The 18,966-nt window shown below is 40.4% G+C and overlaps 1 protein-coding gene across 5 annotated transcripts in view; it reads right to left on the reverse strand.

Moving 5' to 3' along the window:
* VPS13D (vacuolar protein sorting 13 homolog D) overlaps positions 1 to 18,966 on the reverse strand; it is a 274,396-nt gene that overhangs the window by 123,420 nt on the left and 132,010 nt on the right. For all 5 annotated transcript variants that reach the window (XM_055582270.1, XM_055582274.1, XM_055582272.1 and 2 more), the window contains 5 exons: positions 18,510 to 18,745; positions 12,125 to 12,239; positions 4,637 to 4,800; positions 3,334 to 3,442; positions 1,053 to 1,232 (listed from right to left, as the gene is read on the reverse strand). In XM_055582270.1, coding sequence (XP_055438245.1) covers positions 1,053 to 1,232; positions 3,334 to 3,442; positions 4,637 to 4,800; positions 12,125 to 12,239; positions 18,510 to 18,745 — 804 coding nt within the window. The remainder of the gene's footprint in view (positions 1 to 1,052; positions 1,233 to 3,333; positions 3,443 to 4,636; positions 4,801 to 12,124; positions 12,240 to 18,509; positions 18,746 to 18,966) is intronic.

Here is an 18,966-nt window from a genome sequence, read left to right on the forward strand (position 1 = left end):
ACTAGTCTAGGTTCAGTACGTAAAACTGCGCCTGGCTCTAACAGGTGCTCAGTAAATAACTGGTGAGTTAACACTCTCATTCTTAGGGTACAGTGCCCCTGCCTTTCCTTCTTTTTTTTTGGCCACACCACAGGGCATGTGGGATCTTAGTTCCCCTGAAAGGGATCAGACCTTCACCCTTGCATTGGAAGTGCCCAGTCTTAACCACTGGACAGCTAGGGAGTCCCCTGTCTTTTCTTCTTGATTTGGCTAACTCCTTCCAGTTAACCTTTAGATCTCACCTTAAGTGTCACTTAGCTTAGACAGCCCCTCTCCAAATCTGGGTGTACAAATCCTTTCTAGATACTACTCATAACACCTTCCACTCCTACTTTCAAAACATAACATTTTAAATTGTCTGATTATAGACCTCATAGATCTTCTTGTTGTTACTGTTATTAATATATCAATTATTTAAATATATAATAAACATATATAATGAGGATAATAATATGCACTATTCTTGATAGTATCTTAATTTTCATACTTTGTTTTTACTCATCCTTTTTTTAAATGACATAAATAGTTGATTTACAATGTCGTGTTAGTTTCATGCATATAGCATATAATTCAGTTATACATATATATTTATCTTTTTTTTTTTTCAGATTATTTTTCCTTGTGCTGTGTGCTGTGCTTAGTCGCTCAGTCATGTCTGACTCTTTACAACCCAATGGACTCCTCAGTCCATGGGGATTCTCCAGGCAAGAATACTGGACCAGGTTGCCATGACCTCCTCCAGGGGATCTTCCCAACCCAGGGATCAAACTAAGGTCTCCCGCATTTCCTTATAAGTTACAATAAATTAATTCTTATACTTTTTAAAACACCATCTTGTATCTTACTTACACTTTAATTCTTATAACAACTTTGTGAGGCAGGTCTTATCCCCTGCCTTTATAAATAAGGACACAATATCCTCAGATTCAGCATAGATATTTCAATAAATATTTGTTGAATGACTCACGGGGAGAACACTGAGTTTCATGTCAGTTCTTACAATAAAGTATCACCTGGAGCGCTCTAGTTGGTCCATCTGGAACAACTCTGATAGACAGCATTCCAGAACCAGGCCTCATTTTTTGGTTAATAAATTGTTGTTCAGGTGGAACTGGCCCCAGAAGCTGCATGGAAGTGTCCGGACCAAGAACAACTTCAGCTCCATCAAACAAGCCAGAGAGCCCTCCTTTGGCCTAAAGGACAGAGGAAAGATGTATGAGCAAAGGCAAAGGCACTAACTTTGACAATTTAACATGTCATTTAAAACAAGTCACCAAATTTAAACTCATTTCTGAAGGATGAAGGTCAACATACAGCAAAACTTGTACTGTTTTTTCAGCCTTAGAGTTGATTAAAAAAAAAGTAGGCTTACTAGGGCAAGATGGAAACTTATACTGCATGAATTTAGGTAATTCTGGGTAAGACAATTCCACAAATACAGCAGTGTATTAGTTTAGTGATAACTTAGATGAGCATAAAAAATAAAAAAAGTACCAAAAGTCCTGTTTCTTTGAGTGTTCTCCCTAGGGCTGGCTTAAAAATCTGAAACATTCTGAAAATTTAAAAATTATCATCATCATTCAGCTTTCCAATAAAAAGCAAATTCTGAATTGAAAATCTCCTCCAACATACATATGGCTGGACCATCAAATATCAAAGATGGTGCCTCTTCTAAAATGAAACAGGGAATTGTGAATGTCATTGCCAGTTACTTGGGCCTTTGGAGAAAAGCACCTTCTTGTTACATGCCACAAGTTAAAAAGGAAAGTCTATAGGATGCCTTTGGGAGAGTACACACAGGGCTAGAGAAAATGATAGCAAAAGTGTCTAGATTCCCCCTTGTTAGTTTTTAAACGGTGAGTAATGAGAAGGAAAATTTAAGCTGGGTTTATTGGACAGATTTCAACATGGAGAAACCTTTTATGACTGTTTCAGGTTTAGAAGAATGTGCATACAACCTTATAAGGGTAGTGTCAGAAAATGTTTTAATGCCTTCAATTACTTTATTCAGAATAATAAGATTGAAACAAGCTTATTTCCCTAACCAAAACACATTCTGCTTTGTTGAATACTGTGGTTATAGGGTCACTCACAACCAGAGAAATGACGAAATAGATTCAAGAAACAACAAACACCAGAAAGGGATTTGCAGGGCGGGGGGGATGCTCTCAAAGAACTGGAATTACAAGGGCTTTAGAAACAAACCAGAAGTAAAGTTGGGGTCAGACACAGAATCCAACAATTATAACAAGCCTTCTTTTGCCTCTAGAAGTCTGAATTGTATTGCTAATTGAAAATCACAAATCCATTCCAGATGTGTGTTTCATATAAGCAGCTTGTCTTTGATGAAAAAAGCTTAGGGCAATAGAGATAAAGAAAATAAATCTCACCAAACAGCAGTCAGAGGCTCCTTACAGTTTCACTTACTGCCCTGGAGAACAAGCTCCCATTATGGAAGGACAGCCAGGTTTCCCCCAGGTCAAACACACTAAGACCTAGCCTGGGCCTGATGTTCTAGCGTTTGCCTTTTGGGTAAAACTGAGGCAGAACTGCATACACAGTCACACGTATTGTTCTGCTTTATGCCCAAATCTGTCATATATCTTCCCAGTTACCCATCTCAGAGCCATGGTACCATTCTTGGCCTGAAGCCAGAAGGAGAGAAAATCCAAATTCCTGGTAATTTTCCAAACACACATTTGCTTATCAAGTACCCAGGAGTTTTACATGTGGTGAACTGGCTGAGTTGAAGATAGGGGAGATTTGACCAGTAATCTTAATTCTGACATTTGCTACAATTAAATGTTTATTTGGTCACTACTAAGAATGCACAAGTAAACAGAATCTCGAGTTTGCAGAGCGCTTGATAATTATTCACCATCTCATAGAACACTTTATAAAAGGCAGTTTTAACTTCACTAAAACAAATCCATCTAACTTATGGTGAGCTTTTAGCTGACATTTTTCTCTCTCTCTTTTTAAAACTTCATAGGTAATTTATCTCATCAAAGGAAAAAAAAAATCCAGGTAAGCCATGGGGTGGGGGAAATCACTCAGGGGCAACCATTCCCAAAACATTTCTTGTATGTCACCTTCAAGAACATTTCCTGGGTAAACACACACAGATGCACTAAGCGTCATGGTTTTCCTGATTAAAATGAAATAATACATATTTGCTCTATAATTTTTCCCCCCATTCAACAACATCTCATGTATATCCTAAATGAGACTGTTTCAAAAAAAAAAAGGCTCAACCACTACTTGTTGCAACTGAGGATGTCAAAACCTACTGACCTGGACCACCAGCCCATGTAGCCCACAGGTCAGCTTCCCTTCTCGGAAACTCCAAGTCTGGGTTGTGCTCCGCCTACGGTCAGGCTTCCTAAGCATTAGCGGCTCGTATCTGGAAGAAAGGAAAAAGCAATGAGTCCTGTGAGTCAAACACTTCGGGTCTGGAGAGAATATCAGAATGATGGTTTTACTCTTCTTGCTTCTAGTATCTTCTGCCCTGGAAATCTAATAGACAGTTTGCTTGAATCCTATGGCAATTAGGTTATCTCTAGATGAGGAAAGAAGAATAAAGTAAAATGGAAAGCAGTGAGGTCAACAAATACGAATACTTAGGGATTCATAATTTAATAAATGCAATATGAGTTTTCTTGCTTTCTCACAATGACAAGTTATCATGCAGTCTCATGCAGTATGCAAACGGTTTTAAAAATATTTTCAAAAATCTTTTGTTTTATTTTCAAATACTTTCTTTTATATTGAGTTTTAACTTGTAAGTCCTATAAAGTCATTTTGGAAGTAAACAAGGTATTACCTGAAAACATACACTGACTACATGGGCAAACTGAGGTACAGGCTAATAACTTATTCAAAGTTAAAGAGCTGATTTGAATTCAAGGAGTTAAGTCATAAAAACACATTTGATTATTTTCTTAATAATTTATTTCTGCTTTCAAAAGATTTAACAAAATTCTTAGATTAAAAACCAAACTTTTCCCTTCTAGGGAGCGCTGGTCATGAAATGCCTCCCAAAGTATGGTTGAATTTATGACCATGAGGGGACCCTGTCAACTACAAATTGGTGCTTGCCAAAGGCATCTGGGTCCTCCCCGGTGGCTCAGCAGTAAAGAATCCACCTGCAATGCAAGAGATGTGGGTTCAATCCCTGGGTGAGGAATATCCCCTGGAGGAGGACATGGCAACCCACTCCAATATTCTTGCTGGGAAAATTCCATGGACAGAGGAGCCCGGCGGGCTACAGTCAATGGGATTGCATAGTCGGACATGGCTGAAGTGACTGAGCACATTCACTTCTAGGGAGCAATGGCAGATAGACGTTTGGCTGAAAATAAATTCATTTTTCATAACATATCCTTCTTGTTTGATGTTTTTTTTTTAACGTCTCCATGGGCATTTCCATAATGACTTTTAAAAACAAAAACCCAATACTCTGATTTGGAAATAAAATTCTATTGTGGAAGAAAAAGCAAATTATTTCACTTCTAAACTATAGCTTTTGGGTATACATTTCCTCTGAGTCTGAATTTGAAAGCGGTGAACTTGAATCAGAAGCTGCCTAGGAAGTTACCTGTTGTCAGTGACTGCAGCGAGACCAGCTATATCCAAGATGGCAGAGCCCTCGGCGGAGCGGGCGGCCGAGGGTTCACTGGGGTTGTGAGGCACGGAAGAGCCCTCGTGGGCCAGCATGCCTGTTCCTGTCATCCTCCACAGCTGAGAGCGCTTCCCTGGTTCCTGTCGGGCAGAGACAGAAAGAGCCATCACAGCTCTCACATCACAGACACAGCTCCATACAAAGGCTGGATGAGTTCTCAAGGAAGAACTGTACTAAAAAGGACATTTTCTACATTAGATACTAACAGATGCTTAATTCAAACTTGCATTACTGTCAATCCCTAGTTGCAGTTTGGATGAAATCTGCTAAACTCTTTGAAACTTGAATAATAAAAAAAAAAAAACCCAATAATGTAAACTTTAAAATTTTACTTTCTGAGCAAACTAGTGAGTTGAGGTGCAACCTAATTTCCTCCAGTAGCTGTTAACTGCTCTTCCTGATAGTAACCCTCCATGTCCTTATGTGGAAGAGAGATCCAATTATATAAAGTATATACAATATTCTCAATACTTGGTCTTTTGTGATGCTCGTGACTGGCAGACAACAAGAATTTACCAGGGCTCTCCCTCATCCCATGTTTATCATGGATGCATACTACATTGAGGGCTTTTCTGGTAGATCAGATGGTAAAGAATCTGCCCGCATGTGTGAGGCCTGGGTTAGGAAGATCCCCCGGAGGAGGGCATGGCAACCCATTTCAGTATTCTTGTCTGGAGAATCCCCATGGACAGAGGAGCCTGGTGGGCTACAGTCCGTGGGGTCACAAAGAGGCAGACACGACTGAGCTACTAAACGATACCTACAACACTGATGGTTTCCAATTCTCAAGTCAACTGCGTTCAGTATTAAGCTGATTATATTAAGAAATTATACTAAATTGTTGCTACTAATTCTAAATATATTTTCTCCTTAGCTATATTTTATAAACAACACTTGGACTTCCAGGCCAATCCATGAGAAGCAATAATAATAGTAATAATATCTACTGAATATTTACTATGTGCCAGCCACTGATTGATCACTGTGATTTACACACAGTAATTCATTTAAACCTCAGAACAATCCAGTGAAGTATATACTGTTATTACCCTGACTTACAAATGAAGAAACTAAGTCTCAGTGAGATAAAGAAACTCCAGCTCGGTCACATAACTAGTAGGTGGTGGAGTGAAGGTTTGAATTCCCACAGGGTGAGTGGAGGGATGACACGCTTAACCACTCTGCCATACTACCTTTCTAACAATCCATAGAATTCCATTTCAGTAACACCAAACCATTGAGAAGACTCTTTCTATGGGAATGAATACTCCAGCTAGACCTGTCAGGATCACATTCTGGGTTCCACAAATGCATCCACACGCTGCCTCACACTGGAAAAACAGCTTTTCTGTTACATTCTCCAAAGTAAAAGCTGAGAAAGGAATATGAATGCTGGAGTCGAAAGCCAGGATTTGAAACCCAGCTGCCTCATTACTAGCTAAGTGACCGTGGCTCAGTTACTAAATTTCTCAGAGCCTGTCTTTCCTGATTTTTCAAACAGGGATATTAAGCTACCTCTGAGGGTTCTTGTGATAAGTGTACATGCCTGGCACAGGGTAATGTCTCAATAAATGTTGGCAATGTTATCATGATTACATCTCTTTACACAGCATGCTATGTATAGTACCTTAGTTGATCCTTCTCATAAACCTGGGAGATCAATGGGAAAATGAGGCTCAGGAAGGAATGTGAGAAAGCAGATATGACCTTTACATGGCAAGGCCAGAACTCAAATCTAGAAGATATGACATTCCTTCTACTGTGTGCTACTACCTCCTGCAACTGTGAACACAGATAGAACTCAGCTGCACGTCTCCACCCGCAATCCCCACATGCTTACTTCTCTGTTCACAGTAAGGGAACACACCTATCCAGAGCACCAAAACCACATGGAGCATCTCAGTTTTCCTGGAGGTGTTCCAGATTGGGAATCAAAGCCCAAATGCCCAGGTGGAGTCAAGTTTTCATATATGGATTCTGCTATTGCCTGCCCATATGTACAGGCTCATCATCGTTGGAAACTACCCAAACCTTCATTTAAAAATCTGAGATGCATCATTCTCCTTCCACTTCCCTTCCCCCACCCTCTTCCCATACAATTTAGTCCTAAAACCTTTTAGGTTTTAGAATAAAGGAGAAGGCTGACAGACACGTGATGGTGGGTGGGTGTATTGTGGTGGCCCAATCCTGAGTGAGCAAAAACACACGTGGTTGCTAATCCACGTCACCGATGGGTTATAATGGGGCTGGAGAGGTGAGCCTAGGATGGGTTGTGAGGTGAGGTGGGTACTCCTGCGAAGAGTAGGGGCTGGTAGGGGAGTTGCCCAGAATGTGGAGAGCAGAGCCTATGCCAGTAACAAGGTGCATCCACACAGGGGAGGGGCAGGGCCACAATTGTGGTTAAAGAGCATGGGTTACATTCAGGGCAACTGATCAAATTAAGTACATTCTTAGTACTGGACAAGGGAGTCACAAATATGAAAAGGGAAAAAATTACAATGAGCTTTGTGATGCTAGACTGGAATCAGAACTATCAGTGTGAAAGGCTGGTTTTTAATATACAGAGAAAGAGAAACCTGTTTAGTATGTAAATACACATATAAGATATATGTATGCATATGCACATATGTTATGTACATACTAAGATATTTATGTGCCTGTGTGTGCATATACATGTCGTGTACACATACAACCCCTAGGTCTGTCCCTTGAGAGGGTCTGGGATCAGTGACACAACAGCAACAAGGGCACCAATGGACGTATCTTAAGTTTCTAAATTCCATTGTCTGATAAAAAAGGATCAGGGTTCCTTACTGCTAAGTCACTTCAGTCGTGTCCGACTCTGTGTGACCCCATAGACGGCAGCCCACCAGGCTTCCCCGTCCCTGGGATTCTCCAGGCAAGAACACTGGAGTGGGTTGCCATTTCCTCCTCCAATGCATGGAAGTGAAAAGTGAAAGTGAAGTCGCTCAGTCGTGTCCAACTCCCAGCGACCCCATGGACTACACAGCCTACCAGACTCCTCCGTCCATGGGATTTTCTAGGCCAAAGTACTGGAGTGGGGTGCCATTGCCTTCTCTGCAGGGTTCCTTAAAGAAGTAGCAAATTCCAGGAATGCTGTAGGGAAAGTATAAAATGAGCCCAAAATAACTTGCTGTGTCACAAAGTATGACAGTGCTCAAGGAACGAGGAGGGCACTATGTCAAAGGACACAGAAGGTTAAAGGCACTCCCACTGGCCAAACAGGAGAACTGAGGGTAAAAATAAATCCTGACACTAACAGAAAACACACTGAATAAGACAGGAAGCCATGGTGACACACATAAAGCTGTGCCCAAACTGTGCCCTCAAACTCCTTGCAAACCCCTTATGCTGAAGACGTGACCCTCAGCTGTGATGAAAATGGGGCCTCTGGGTAATAATTATGTTTAGATGAGGTCATGACGGTGGGGGTCTCCTGTTAAGATCAGTGCCCTTAGACATCAAAGGGCTTGCTTTCCCCTCTCCCCTCGCCCCTGCCCGGTACTTCTCTGCCATTTGAGGATAGAGTGAGAGCAGTCTACAAACCAGGAAGAGAGCTCTCTACAGGAACTGAACCGGCCAGCACCCTGATCTCAGACCTCCCAGCCTCCAGAAGAACTGTGAGAAATAAATTCCCATCGTTTATAGTGTCCTGTTTGGAAGATCAAGCTAATACACATGCATGCATGCATACATACATAGGAAACTTGATGAGGAACAGTATATTTACAGAGTCTCAAAGTACCTCTTGAAAGTATTTATATTTACTAAATACAAGGAAAAAGAAAAACTTTCTTCACAGTTGAGAAGACTGACAGACACCACCTTAATCAAGTGCTAACATTAAAATCACCAGCAACAGGACTCCACTTCTACAGAATTTCTGCCAAGTTTCCTGCAAATTTGAGACACTTTCAAAATAAAAAGTAAAAAAACAAAAACCTAAGATGTCAACCTCCTACTCCTGATTTCTAATTTAAATGCACAGATCCATTTCCTAGCACCTATTCAAAGAACTGTCTAGTCTTAGATGTCAATGTAACTCACTTATCACCTGCCCTCTCATTTACCAGTTTTCATCTTCATCAAGTAAAATAACAAACGTGAAAGTGTATAAATTACAATTTTTATTTAAAATACTTTTGCTATTTAATTTAAAAATTTTGGTTTTGTTTACTTAACAGTCACATAGGCCTTGGAAATAACCAGTATATTCATGATTCATGTTTTCTGATCACATCTGTGATCATATCCCACTTGAAAAATCATCTTTCTCCTGAGTTGACTTTCATTCACTCTATCATCCTCATCAATGTCGACTTCTTTGAAGGTCATCTGAATCACCTCCAAGGACTCTTCCCCATTTTTCCCCCCAATTCCTTGATTTCTGTCAGACTTTTATTTTTAAATTACTACCTTTCAAAATTTCCTTTTTCAAAATTTCCAATAGAAGAAAATTGTTCACTTTCAATTACTACATCTCATGGTCTCTTTTTGTTGTTGTTGTTGTTGTTCAGTTGCTAAGTCGTGCCTGACTCTTTGTTAATGCCATGGACTGCAACACGCCAGGCTTCCCTGTCCTTCACTATCTGCCAGAGTTTGCTCATCCTCTGTCGCCCTTTTCTTCTTTGCCTTCAATCTTTCCCAGCATCCGGGTCTTTTCAAATGAATCAGTTCTTCGCATCCAGTGGCCAAAGTATTGGAGCTTCAGCTTCAGCATCAGTCCTTCCAGTGAATATTCATGGTTGATTTCCTTTAGGATTGACTAGTGTGATCTCCTTGAAGTTCAAGGGGACTCTCAAGAGTCTTCTCCAGCACCAAAATTTGAAAGCATCAATTCTTCAGCACTCAGCCTTTTTTATGGCCCGATACTCACATCCATACATGACTACTGGAAAAACCATGGTTTTGACTATATGAACCTTTGTCAGCAAAGTGATGTCTGCTTTTTAAGGCTCTGTCTAGGTTTGTCATAGCTTTCCTTTCAAGGAGCAAGAGTCTTTTAATTTGATAGCTGCAGTCACTATCTGCAGTGATTTTGGAGCCCACAAAAAGAAAATCTGTCACTGCTTCCACTTTTTCCCCTTCTATTTGCCATGAAGTGATGGGACTGAACACTATATCTTAATTTTTTGAATGCTGAGTTTTAAGCCAGCTTTTCCACTCTCCTCTTTCACCCTCATCAGGAGTCTCTTTAGTTCCTTTTCACTTTATACCATTAGAGTAGTGACATTTGCATATCTAAAGTTGTTGATATTTCTCCTTGCAATCTTGATTCCAGCTTGTGATTCATCCAGCCTGGCATTTCACATGATGTACTCTGCATGACTACATAAGCAAACAGAGTGACAATACACAGCCTTGTCTTACTCCATTCCCAATTTGGAACCAGTCCATTGTTCCATGTAAGGTTCTAACCGTTGCTTCTTAACTGGCATACAGGTTTCTCAAGACACAGGTAAGGTGGTCTGGTATTCCCATTCTCTAAGAATTTTCCACAGTTCGTTGTGATCCCTGGTGGCTCAGACAGTAAAGAATCAGCCTGCAATGAGGAGACCTGGGTTCGATCCCTGGGTTGGGAAGATCCCCTGGAGGAGGGCAAGGCAACCCATTTCAGTATTCTTGCCTAGAGAATCCCCATGGACAGAAGAGCCTGGTGGGCTACAGTCCATGGGGTTGTGAAGAGTGGGACACGACTGAGCGACTAAGCACACAGCACATACAGTCAAAGGCTTTCATGTAGTCAATGAAGCAGAAGTAGATGTTTTTCTGGAATTATCTTGCTGTCTCTATGATCCAATGAATGTTGGCAATTTGATCTCTGGTTCCTCTGACTTTCCTAAACCCAGCTTGTACATCTGGAAGTTCTTGATTCACATAGTCCTGAAGCCTAGCCTGAAAGATTTTGAGTATTACCTTACTAGCATGTGAAATGAGCACAATTGTACAGTAGATTAAACATCCTCTGGCACATGCTCTGTTTACTCATCACCATTCCCAAGTCTTATTTCTAAAATGTATCTAACACAGTCTTATATAAAAGAGTATGATAACATTTTAAGCAAATTTGAATTATGTGACACTCAAATGGTGTGATATAGAAATACATGTAGAAGTACTGGGCTTCCCTAGTGGCTTAGATAGGTAAGGAATCTGAGAAGTACTGGTAGACTGATAGATGGATGAACCTTAGAAACATCAGGATAAGTGAAAGAAGTTCCTCATTAAAGACCACTCACATGGAAGTCCAGAAGAGGGGAGTCTACAGTGACAGAAAGTGGATTAATGATTGCCTAGGGCTGGGAAATAAAGGGAATGTGCATGTGATAGCTAAAGGATATAGAGTTCTTTCCTGAGTGATGAAATGTTCTAAAATCAAGTGTGGTTATAGTTTTACATACTGTGGATATATTAAAACACACTGAACTATATATTTGAAGTGGGAGATTTGTATGGTGTATGAATTATGTATCAATAAAGTTGTTGAAAAATATAAAACTGAATTAAAAATCCATGTGTTAAAGTTTCATTTGATGTGCAAAACGTGAAATAACTTGAATCTCTCCCCCTTCTCCCCGCCATTATAGATGTGAGAAGAGTTTTACAACCTCAGAGCCAAACGAGTCACCAACCACCTGCAGGACCTATGGCCACAACCGACGCTGCTTCAGGTGATAAAGGCGCATTCTCCGTCAGTATGAGGCCCACTTACATGGTGAACACACTTCCTGTCAGGGTTATTTCTGGATTATATAACTTACATTATGCAAAATTTTCTGGAACACACTCCTCGGGTGAGTGTGTTTCAAATAATTAGTTAGTGATCTCCTTCCTCTTACAGTGATTTTCTGCACCTCTGTTCTCAAACAATGTTCATTTTGAAGCCTCAACTATTTCTTTCTAGTCCTTCTGTCAGCCACAATATTTCTGGTCAGAGTTTACTCTTTCTCTCAATATCTAGATCTAATAGCATAAACATTTTCCTAAACTGGAAAAGAATGTTGCCATCCATAGGGAAAAATCTGTCATTGTGATCACTTTTCCATTGAGTTCAGGGAAAAGTAGATAGGGGAGTGTTACAACAGAAAAAAGGTAAAGAAAACGACAAATCACAAATTTGGAAAAAAAAAAAATTCAAGAACTGAGTTCTCCAAGAAGGGTATCAAAGATGAGAGGGACTTAGGATTCCTAGAGTACGCATCGCAGGACAGAGGGGAGAACCCCAACAGGAGCTGTCAGGACACCCAAGTTCTACCCTGAGCCCAGGCCCCAGTCTCCACCTGCTCGTCTGCAAAAGGAGGGGATGGGCCAGGCGGCCTATCTCTTATTCTAACTTTTATTCTAAATCTTTTATTCTAAACTCAAAGTTCTAGGCTCTCTTACCTTCTTCTTTAAAATGACTCTCTGTGTCTTCGGTGAGACATCCAAAACGAGCTCTGCGCAAGTAATGGCTTTGTTGGAAGTCACAGGCCGTCCTGTCCCCTCCTGTAAACTAGAACTGAAAAAAACAGTAACAGTCACAATACACACACACCCTCCCCACCCCACACACATGTATTCAAGTATTCATAAGCAGATGTCTAAACCTCCACTATATACAAAACTTTTTTTTTCATCATGGAACAAAAAGTTTGACTCAAGCTGCAGAAAGATCAGGTTGTGTTGTTCTCCTGCATAGTTCAAAGATTCATTTGTCAGAAGATATATATAAAAGTGAAATTCTGACATAAAAGGATGACTATATATTTTTACAGGGAAAAAAACAAAGCAAAAACCAATCCAGACATTCCAAAGGTCCAAGAATTGGCTCTACTGTTTGCCAGGAAGATGATCAGCGTTACTGCATCCTCACATCTTAGCAAGAAATCAGAAGTTCCTTTAGGATAAAAAGAAAGTGTTCATAATCGCCTCCTCCAATTCTACCCTGTTGTGTTTCTCTGGGCTTAAGAATCCTAAGTTTTATGGAATTGCTGCAGCCTAGACTATGGTTTTTCCAGTAGTCATGTATGGATGTGAGAGTTGGACTGTGAAGAAAGCTGAGCACCAAAGAATTGATGCTTTTGAACTGTGGTGTTGGAGAAGACTCTTGACAGTCCCTTGGACTGCAAGGCGATCCAACCAGTCTGATCTAAAGGAGATCAGTCCTGGGTGTTCTTTGGAGGGAATGATGCTAAAGCTGAAACTCCAGTACTTTGGCCACCTCATGGGAAGAGTTGACTCATTGGAAAAGACCCCAGTGCTGGGAGGGATTGGGGGCAGGAGGAGGAGGGAACGACAGAGGATGAGATGGTTGGATGGCATCACCAACTCGATGGACATGAGTTTGAGTGAACTCTGGGAATTGGTGATGGACAGGGAGGCTTAGCGTGCTGCAATTCATGGGGTCGCAAAGAGTTGGACATGACTGAGCGACTGAACTGAACTGAACTAACTATATTTTAGGGCATTTTGATGAGATTTTATTTAAATTAGTCTCCTATTCCATTAATCTCTATCATTAAAAAGGGACTGAAAAATTCAGAGTTAAAAATTAGCTTTCATGATATCAAAAGCACAAGTAAATAAAAAAAATTGATTTCAACAAAATTAAAAACTTTTATCCTTCCAAAAGACATTACCAAGAAAGTAAAAACACAACCCACAGAATAGAAGATAGTTGCAAATCATGTATCTGATATGGGATCTGCACCCATATTACATAAGGAGCTGTAAAATTCAAGAATAAAAAGGAAAAAAAAAAATCAAATGTAAAAATGGGACAAGGATTTGAACAGACATTTCCCCAAAGATATACAAATGAGGAATTCCCTGGTAGTCTAGCAGTTAGGACACAGATCTTTCACTGCTATGGCCCAAGTGGCCAGGGTTCGATCCCTAGTGGGGGAACTCAGATTCACAAGCTATGTAGCATGGAAAAAAAATAGATATACAACTGACCAATAAGCACATGCTAAGATCTTCAATATCATTAGCTAGTATAGAAATGCAAATGAAAACCACACTGAGATACCACTACCACTACTTAGATACCACTACTTAGTAGAATTGTTAAAATTAAAAAAAAAAAGTGGAAAACAAGCATTGAGGAAAATGTAGAAGAAACAAAACCCTTACACATTGCTGGCAGGAATATAAAATGATTCAGCTGCTGTGGAAAACAGTACAGCAGTTCCTCAAAAGGTAAACAAAGAATTACCATAGAACCCAGAAATTCCACCCCAAGCAAGGTATACACACCAAAGAATTAAAACAAGTACTTAAATACATGTACAGGCATGTTGATTGCAGCACTGTTCATAATAGCCAAAAATAGGGACAAAACAAATGCCCATCAAAGGAAGAATGAACAAAGAGAATGTGGTATAGATGTACAATGGAATATTTACTCAGCCGTAACAGGAACGAAAAAGTGACCCATGCTACAATGTGGGTGAACCTTAAAAACATTATGCTAAGTGAAATAAGCCAGTCACACAAGGTCAGATATTTTATGATAATTTATGTGAGATATCTGGAATAGGTAAATCCTTAGAGACAAGAACGCACATCTGTGATTTTCAGGGCCTGGAAGAAAAGGTTTACTGGGCAGTAACTATTTAGGGTTTGGAGTGATGGAACTGTCTTGGAATTAGAGGTGGTAGCTGTACATCATGAATACATTAAATGCCACCAAACTCATCACTTTAACAAATGGTTAATTTTACAGTTTATGAACTTCGCCTCAATTCAAAAAAAAAAATCCTAGTCTCTTTTCTCATCATTTAGTTCTCAAATATGCAAAGAAATAGGATCCACTACATTCCAAAATATAGTTCAACCTCTCAGCACACTAGATTCCCAGAAACTTCTCTTTTTATCTATTCATATCTGCTCAACCTGTGACACTCCTAAGTCTCCACTAGGATTCTTCAGTTAAAGAGCTTAGTAACTACTGGACCATAAGGAAGTATAGAGAAAAACATGCATAGCAACCAGATTAAGGACTGGTTTTTCAGGCACTAAAACCTTATCAAAGCAAACATGCCCATTCATATCATTATTAGTGAAATCTGGGGTTTAAGCAGATGAGAGAGATGTTGCACAGACTCAGACATTTTCTTGGGGGCCTCAGGCACATATAAAAATATTTCATAAGCAAAACTATTCAGGACATTTTGGAAATAAATACGACTTTAAATGTATTGCTCACCAGGTGACTTATATTTGGAATGCTAAAGATTCGGGTATTTTCCCAGTTTCTTCATGGATCAACTTTAAAACGGGCCCTGTGATCAGCACAAAAACAACTGTATGTATGTGTGGGGGAATGACTACTCTTGAAAGCCTAATATTCTGAATCTCTATGTCCTATCAATGTATCAATCTAACAGAATTAGAACAAGCTGACTATTCCTTGCTTTTTTTTCTTCTAAATACAACTAACTAATCAGACAAACAATGAAGATCATATCATAATTCTGAGCCAACTGTAATTGCTGTCAAGTTAAACTCCTCTGCTTGCCTTTCGGTGACTATTAAGAAGACCCTGAAGCGTTAATCAGTGTTTTCAAAGGGAGAGGAGGATCAGAACAGTGAGTCCGGTAATTATGGATGAAGATTCAGTTCAGTTCAGTTGCTCAGTCGTGTCTGACTTTTTGCGACCCCATGAATCGCAGCACACCAGGCCTCCCTGTCCATCACCAACTCCCGGAGTTCACTCAGACTCACGTCCATCGAGTCAGTGATGCCATCCAGCCATCTCATCCTCTGTTGTCCCCTTTTCCTCCTGCCCCCAATCCCTCCCAGCACTGGGGTCTTTTCCAATGAGTCAATTCTTCCCATGAGGTGGCCAAAGTACTGGAGTTTCAGCTTTAGCATTACTCCTTCCAATAAACACCCAGGGCTGATCTCCTTCAGAATGGACTGGTTGGATCTCCTTGCAGTCCAAGGGACTGTCAAGAGTCTTCTCCAACACCACAGTTCAAAAGCATCAATTCTTCAGCCCTCAGCCTTCTTCACAGTCCAACTCTCACACCCATACATGACCACAGGAAAAACCATAGCCTTGACTAGACAGACCTTTGTTGGCCAAGTAATGTCTCTGCCATACAGAGACATTACTTTGCCAACAAAGGTTCGTACAGAGACATTACTTTGCCAACAAAGGTTCGTACAGAGACATTACAGATATTGATTCCAGCTTGTGCTTCTTCCAGCCCAGCGTTTCTCATGATGTACTCTGTATATAAGTTAAACAAGCAGGGTGACAATATACAGCCTTGATGTACTCCTTTTCCTATTTGGAACCAGTCTGCTGTTCCATGTCTAGTTCTAACTGTTGCTTCCTGACCTGCATACAGATTTCTCAAGAGGCAGATCAGGTGGTCTGGTATTCCCATCTCTTTCAGAATTTTCCACAGTTTGTGATGATCCACACAGTCAAAGGCTTTGGCATAGTCAAGAAAGCAGAAATAGATGTTTTTCTGGAACTCTCTTGCTTTTTCCATAATCCAGGGGATGTTGGCAATTTGATCTCTGGTTCCTCTGCCTTTTCTAAAACCAGCTTGAACATCTGGAAGTTCACAGTTCATGTATTGCTGAAGCCTGGCTTGGAGAATTTTGAGCATTACTTTACTAGCGTGTGAGATGAGTGCAATTGTGTGGTAGTTTGAGCATTCTTGGCATTGCCTTTCTTTGGGATTGGAATGAAAATCGACCTTTTCCAGTCCTGTGGCCACTGCTGAGTTTTCCAAATTTGCTGGCATATTGAGTGCAGCACTTTCACAGCATCATCTTTCAGGATTTGAAACAGCTCAACTGGAATTCCATCACCTCCACTAGCTTTGTTTGTAGTGAAGCTTTCTAAGGCCCACTTGACTTCACATTCCAGGATATCTGGCTCTAGGTGAGTGATCACACCATTGTGATCATCTGGGTCGTGAAGATCTTTTTTGTACAGTTCTTGAGTGTATTCTTGCCACCTCTTCTTAATATCTTCTGCTTGTTAGGTCCATGCTATTTCTGTCCTTTATCGAGCTCATCTTTGCATGAAATGTTCCCTTGGTATCTTTAATTTTCTTGAAGAGATCTCTAGTCTTTCCCATTTCTGTTGTTTTCCTCTATTTCTTTGCATTGATCACTGAGGAAGGCTTTTTTATCTCTCCTTGCTATTCTTTGGAACTCTGCATTCAGATGCTTATATCTTTGCTTTTCTCCTTTGCTTTTTGCTTCTCTTCTTTTCACATCCTCCTCAGCCATTTTGCTTTTTGCATTTCTTTTTCATGGGGATGGTCTTGATCCCTGTCTCCCGTACAATGTCACGAACCTCCGTCCATAGTTCATCAGGCACTCTGTCTATCAGATCTAGTCCCTTAAATCCATTTCTCACTTCCACTGTATAATCATAAGGGATTTGATTTAGGTCATACCTGAATGGTCTAGTGGTTTTCCCTATTTCCTTCAATTTAAGTCTGAATTTGGCAATAAGGAGTTCATGATCTGAGCCACAGTCAGCTCCCGGTCTTGTTTTTGCTGACTGTATAGAGCTTCTCCATCTTTGGCTGCAAAGAACAGAATCAATCTGATTTCGGTGTTGACCATCTGGGATGTCCAAGTGTAGAGTCTTCTCTTGTGTTGTTGGAAGAGGGTGTCTGCTATGACCTATGTGTTCTCTTGGCAAAACTCTATTAGCCTTTGCCCTGTTTCATTCTGTACTCCAAGGCCAAATTTGCCTGTTACTCCAGGTGTTTCTTGACTTCCTACTTTTGCATTCTAGTCCCCTATAATGAAAAGGACATCTTTTTTGGGTGTTAGTTCTAAAAGGTCTTGTAGGTCTTCATAGAACTGTTCAACTTCAGTGTCTTCAGCGTTACTGGCTGGGGCATAGACTTGGATTACTGTGATATTGAATGGTTTGCCTTGGAAATGAACAGAGATCATTCTGTCGTTTTTGAGATTGCATCCAAGTACTGCATTTTGGATTCTTTTGTTGACCATGATGGCTACTGCATTTCTTCTGAGGGATTCCTGCCCACAGTAGTAGATATAATGGTCATTTGAGTTAAATTCACCCATTCCAGTCCATTTTAGTTCGCTGATTCCTAGAATGTCAACGTTCACTCTTGCCATCTCCTGTTTGACCACTTCCAATTTGCCTTGATTCATGGACCTGACATTCCAGGTTCCTATGCAATATTACTCTTTACAGCATCGGACCTTGCTTCTATCACCAGTCACATCCACAACTGGGTATTGTTTTTGCTTTGGCTCCATCCCTTCATTCTTTCTGGAGTTATTTCTCCACTGATCTCCAGTAGCATATTGGGCACCTACCGACCCGGGGAGTTCCCCTTTCAGTATCCTATCAATTTGCCTTTTCATACTGTTCATGGATGAAGATTAGTCAGTTTCAAATAAGGAAAGAGGTAAAACAAATAAAAAAAAGCAGCAAGAAGTTTAAAAAATGCATAAGAAATATCACCATAAAGCAAGAGAAAATGAAGCTATTATAATAACAATGCCCAAAGACAGTTGTTAAATACTAGAACGGATTATTGGGAAGCTCTTTAAAAAGAGAAGACTCTTGGCTCTTTGGATAAATTTTACTCTAGCCAGAAGACAAAGGCTTAGACAAAAGAGCTCTCAAGATAAAGTCTGAGCCTAGGATTTGGTAAAGAATGGAAGGAATCTTCCTTCATCCCTCAGCCTTCTGAGAACTGATTAAAGTTTAAAACCAGTTAATAATTAGAGCTTTCTGCTTTACAAGAACAGTAATTTAACCCAGACTTACCCAGAGAACGTGTATGTAGCAGCAATGTAAATGAAATTTTCATAATAAAGCTGCTGGTTATCCTGGAAATCATTCATGTTGCAGCTGATCTCAGAGGAACCTGCCCCTTTAACAGTCAGAGTGATAAAAGGTGGCAGGGTGGGTTCATCCCAGGCATAATCCAAGGACGTCATGGGCTTCACTTCAGTGCGGAGCCTGGGCTCAGCGACACCATGCTGAGTGAAGACAACTGGGACCTATAGCAACGGCAGAGAATAAGGAGAACCTTCATTCAGAGGGGTGATGCTGGAAAATGATTCAGTGCCTCTTAGGTTTCAGAGCTTTCCCAAATGAATGCTATACAGGGTACAAAACCACAAGTAAGGCTCAACAGCTGGCCTCTTCAAATGCCTTTCTAATCATCTTCAAAATTGCAAAGAGCCCACCAGTTAGAGGACATGGGCCACAGTCTGTTGGG

Source organism: Bubalus kerabau, chromosome 5, assembly GCF_029407905.1.
Source record: "Bubalus kerabau isolate K-KA32 ecotype Philippines breed swamp buffalo chromosome 5, PCC_UOA_SB_1v2, whole genome shotgun sequence".
Taxonomy (NCBI): domain Eukaryota; kingdom Metazoa; phylum Chordata; class Mammalia; order Artiodactyla; family Bovidae; genus Bubalus; species Bubalus kerabau.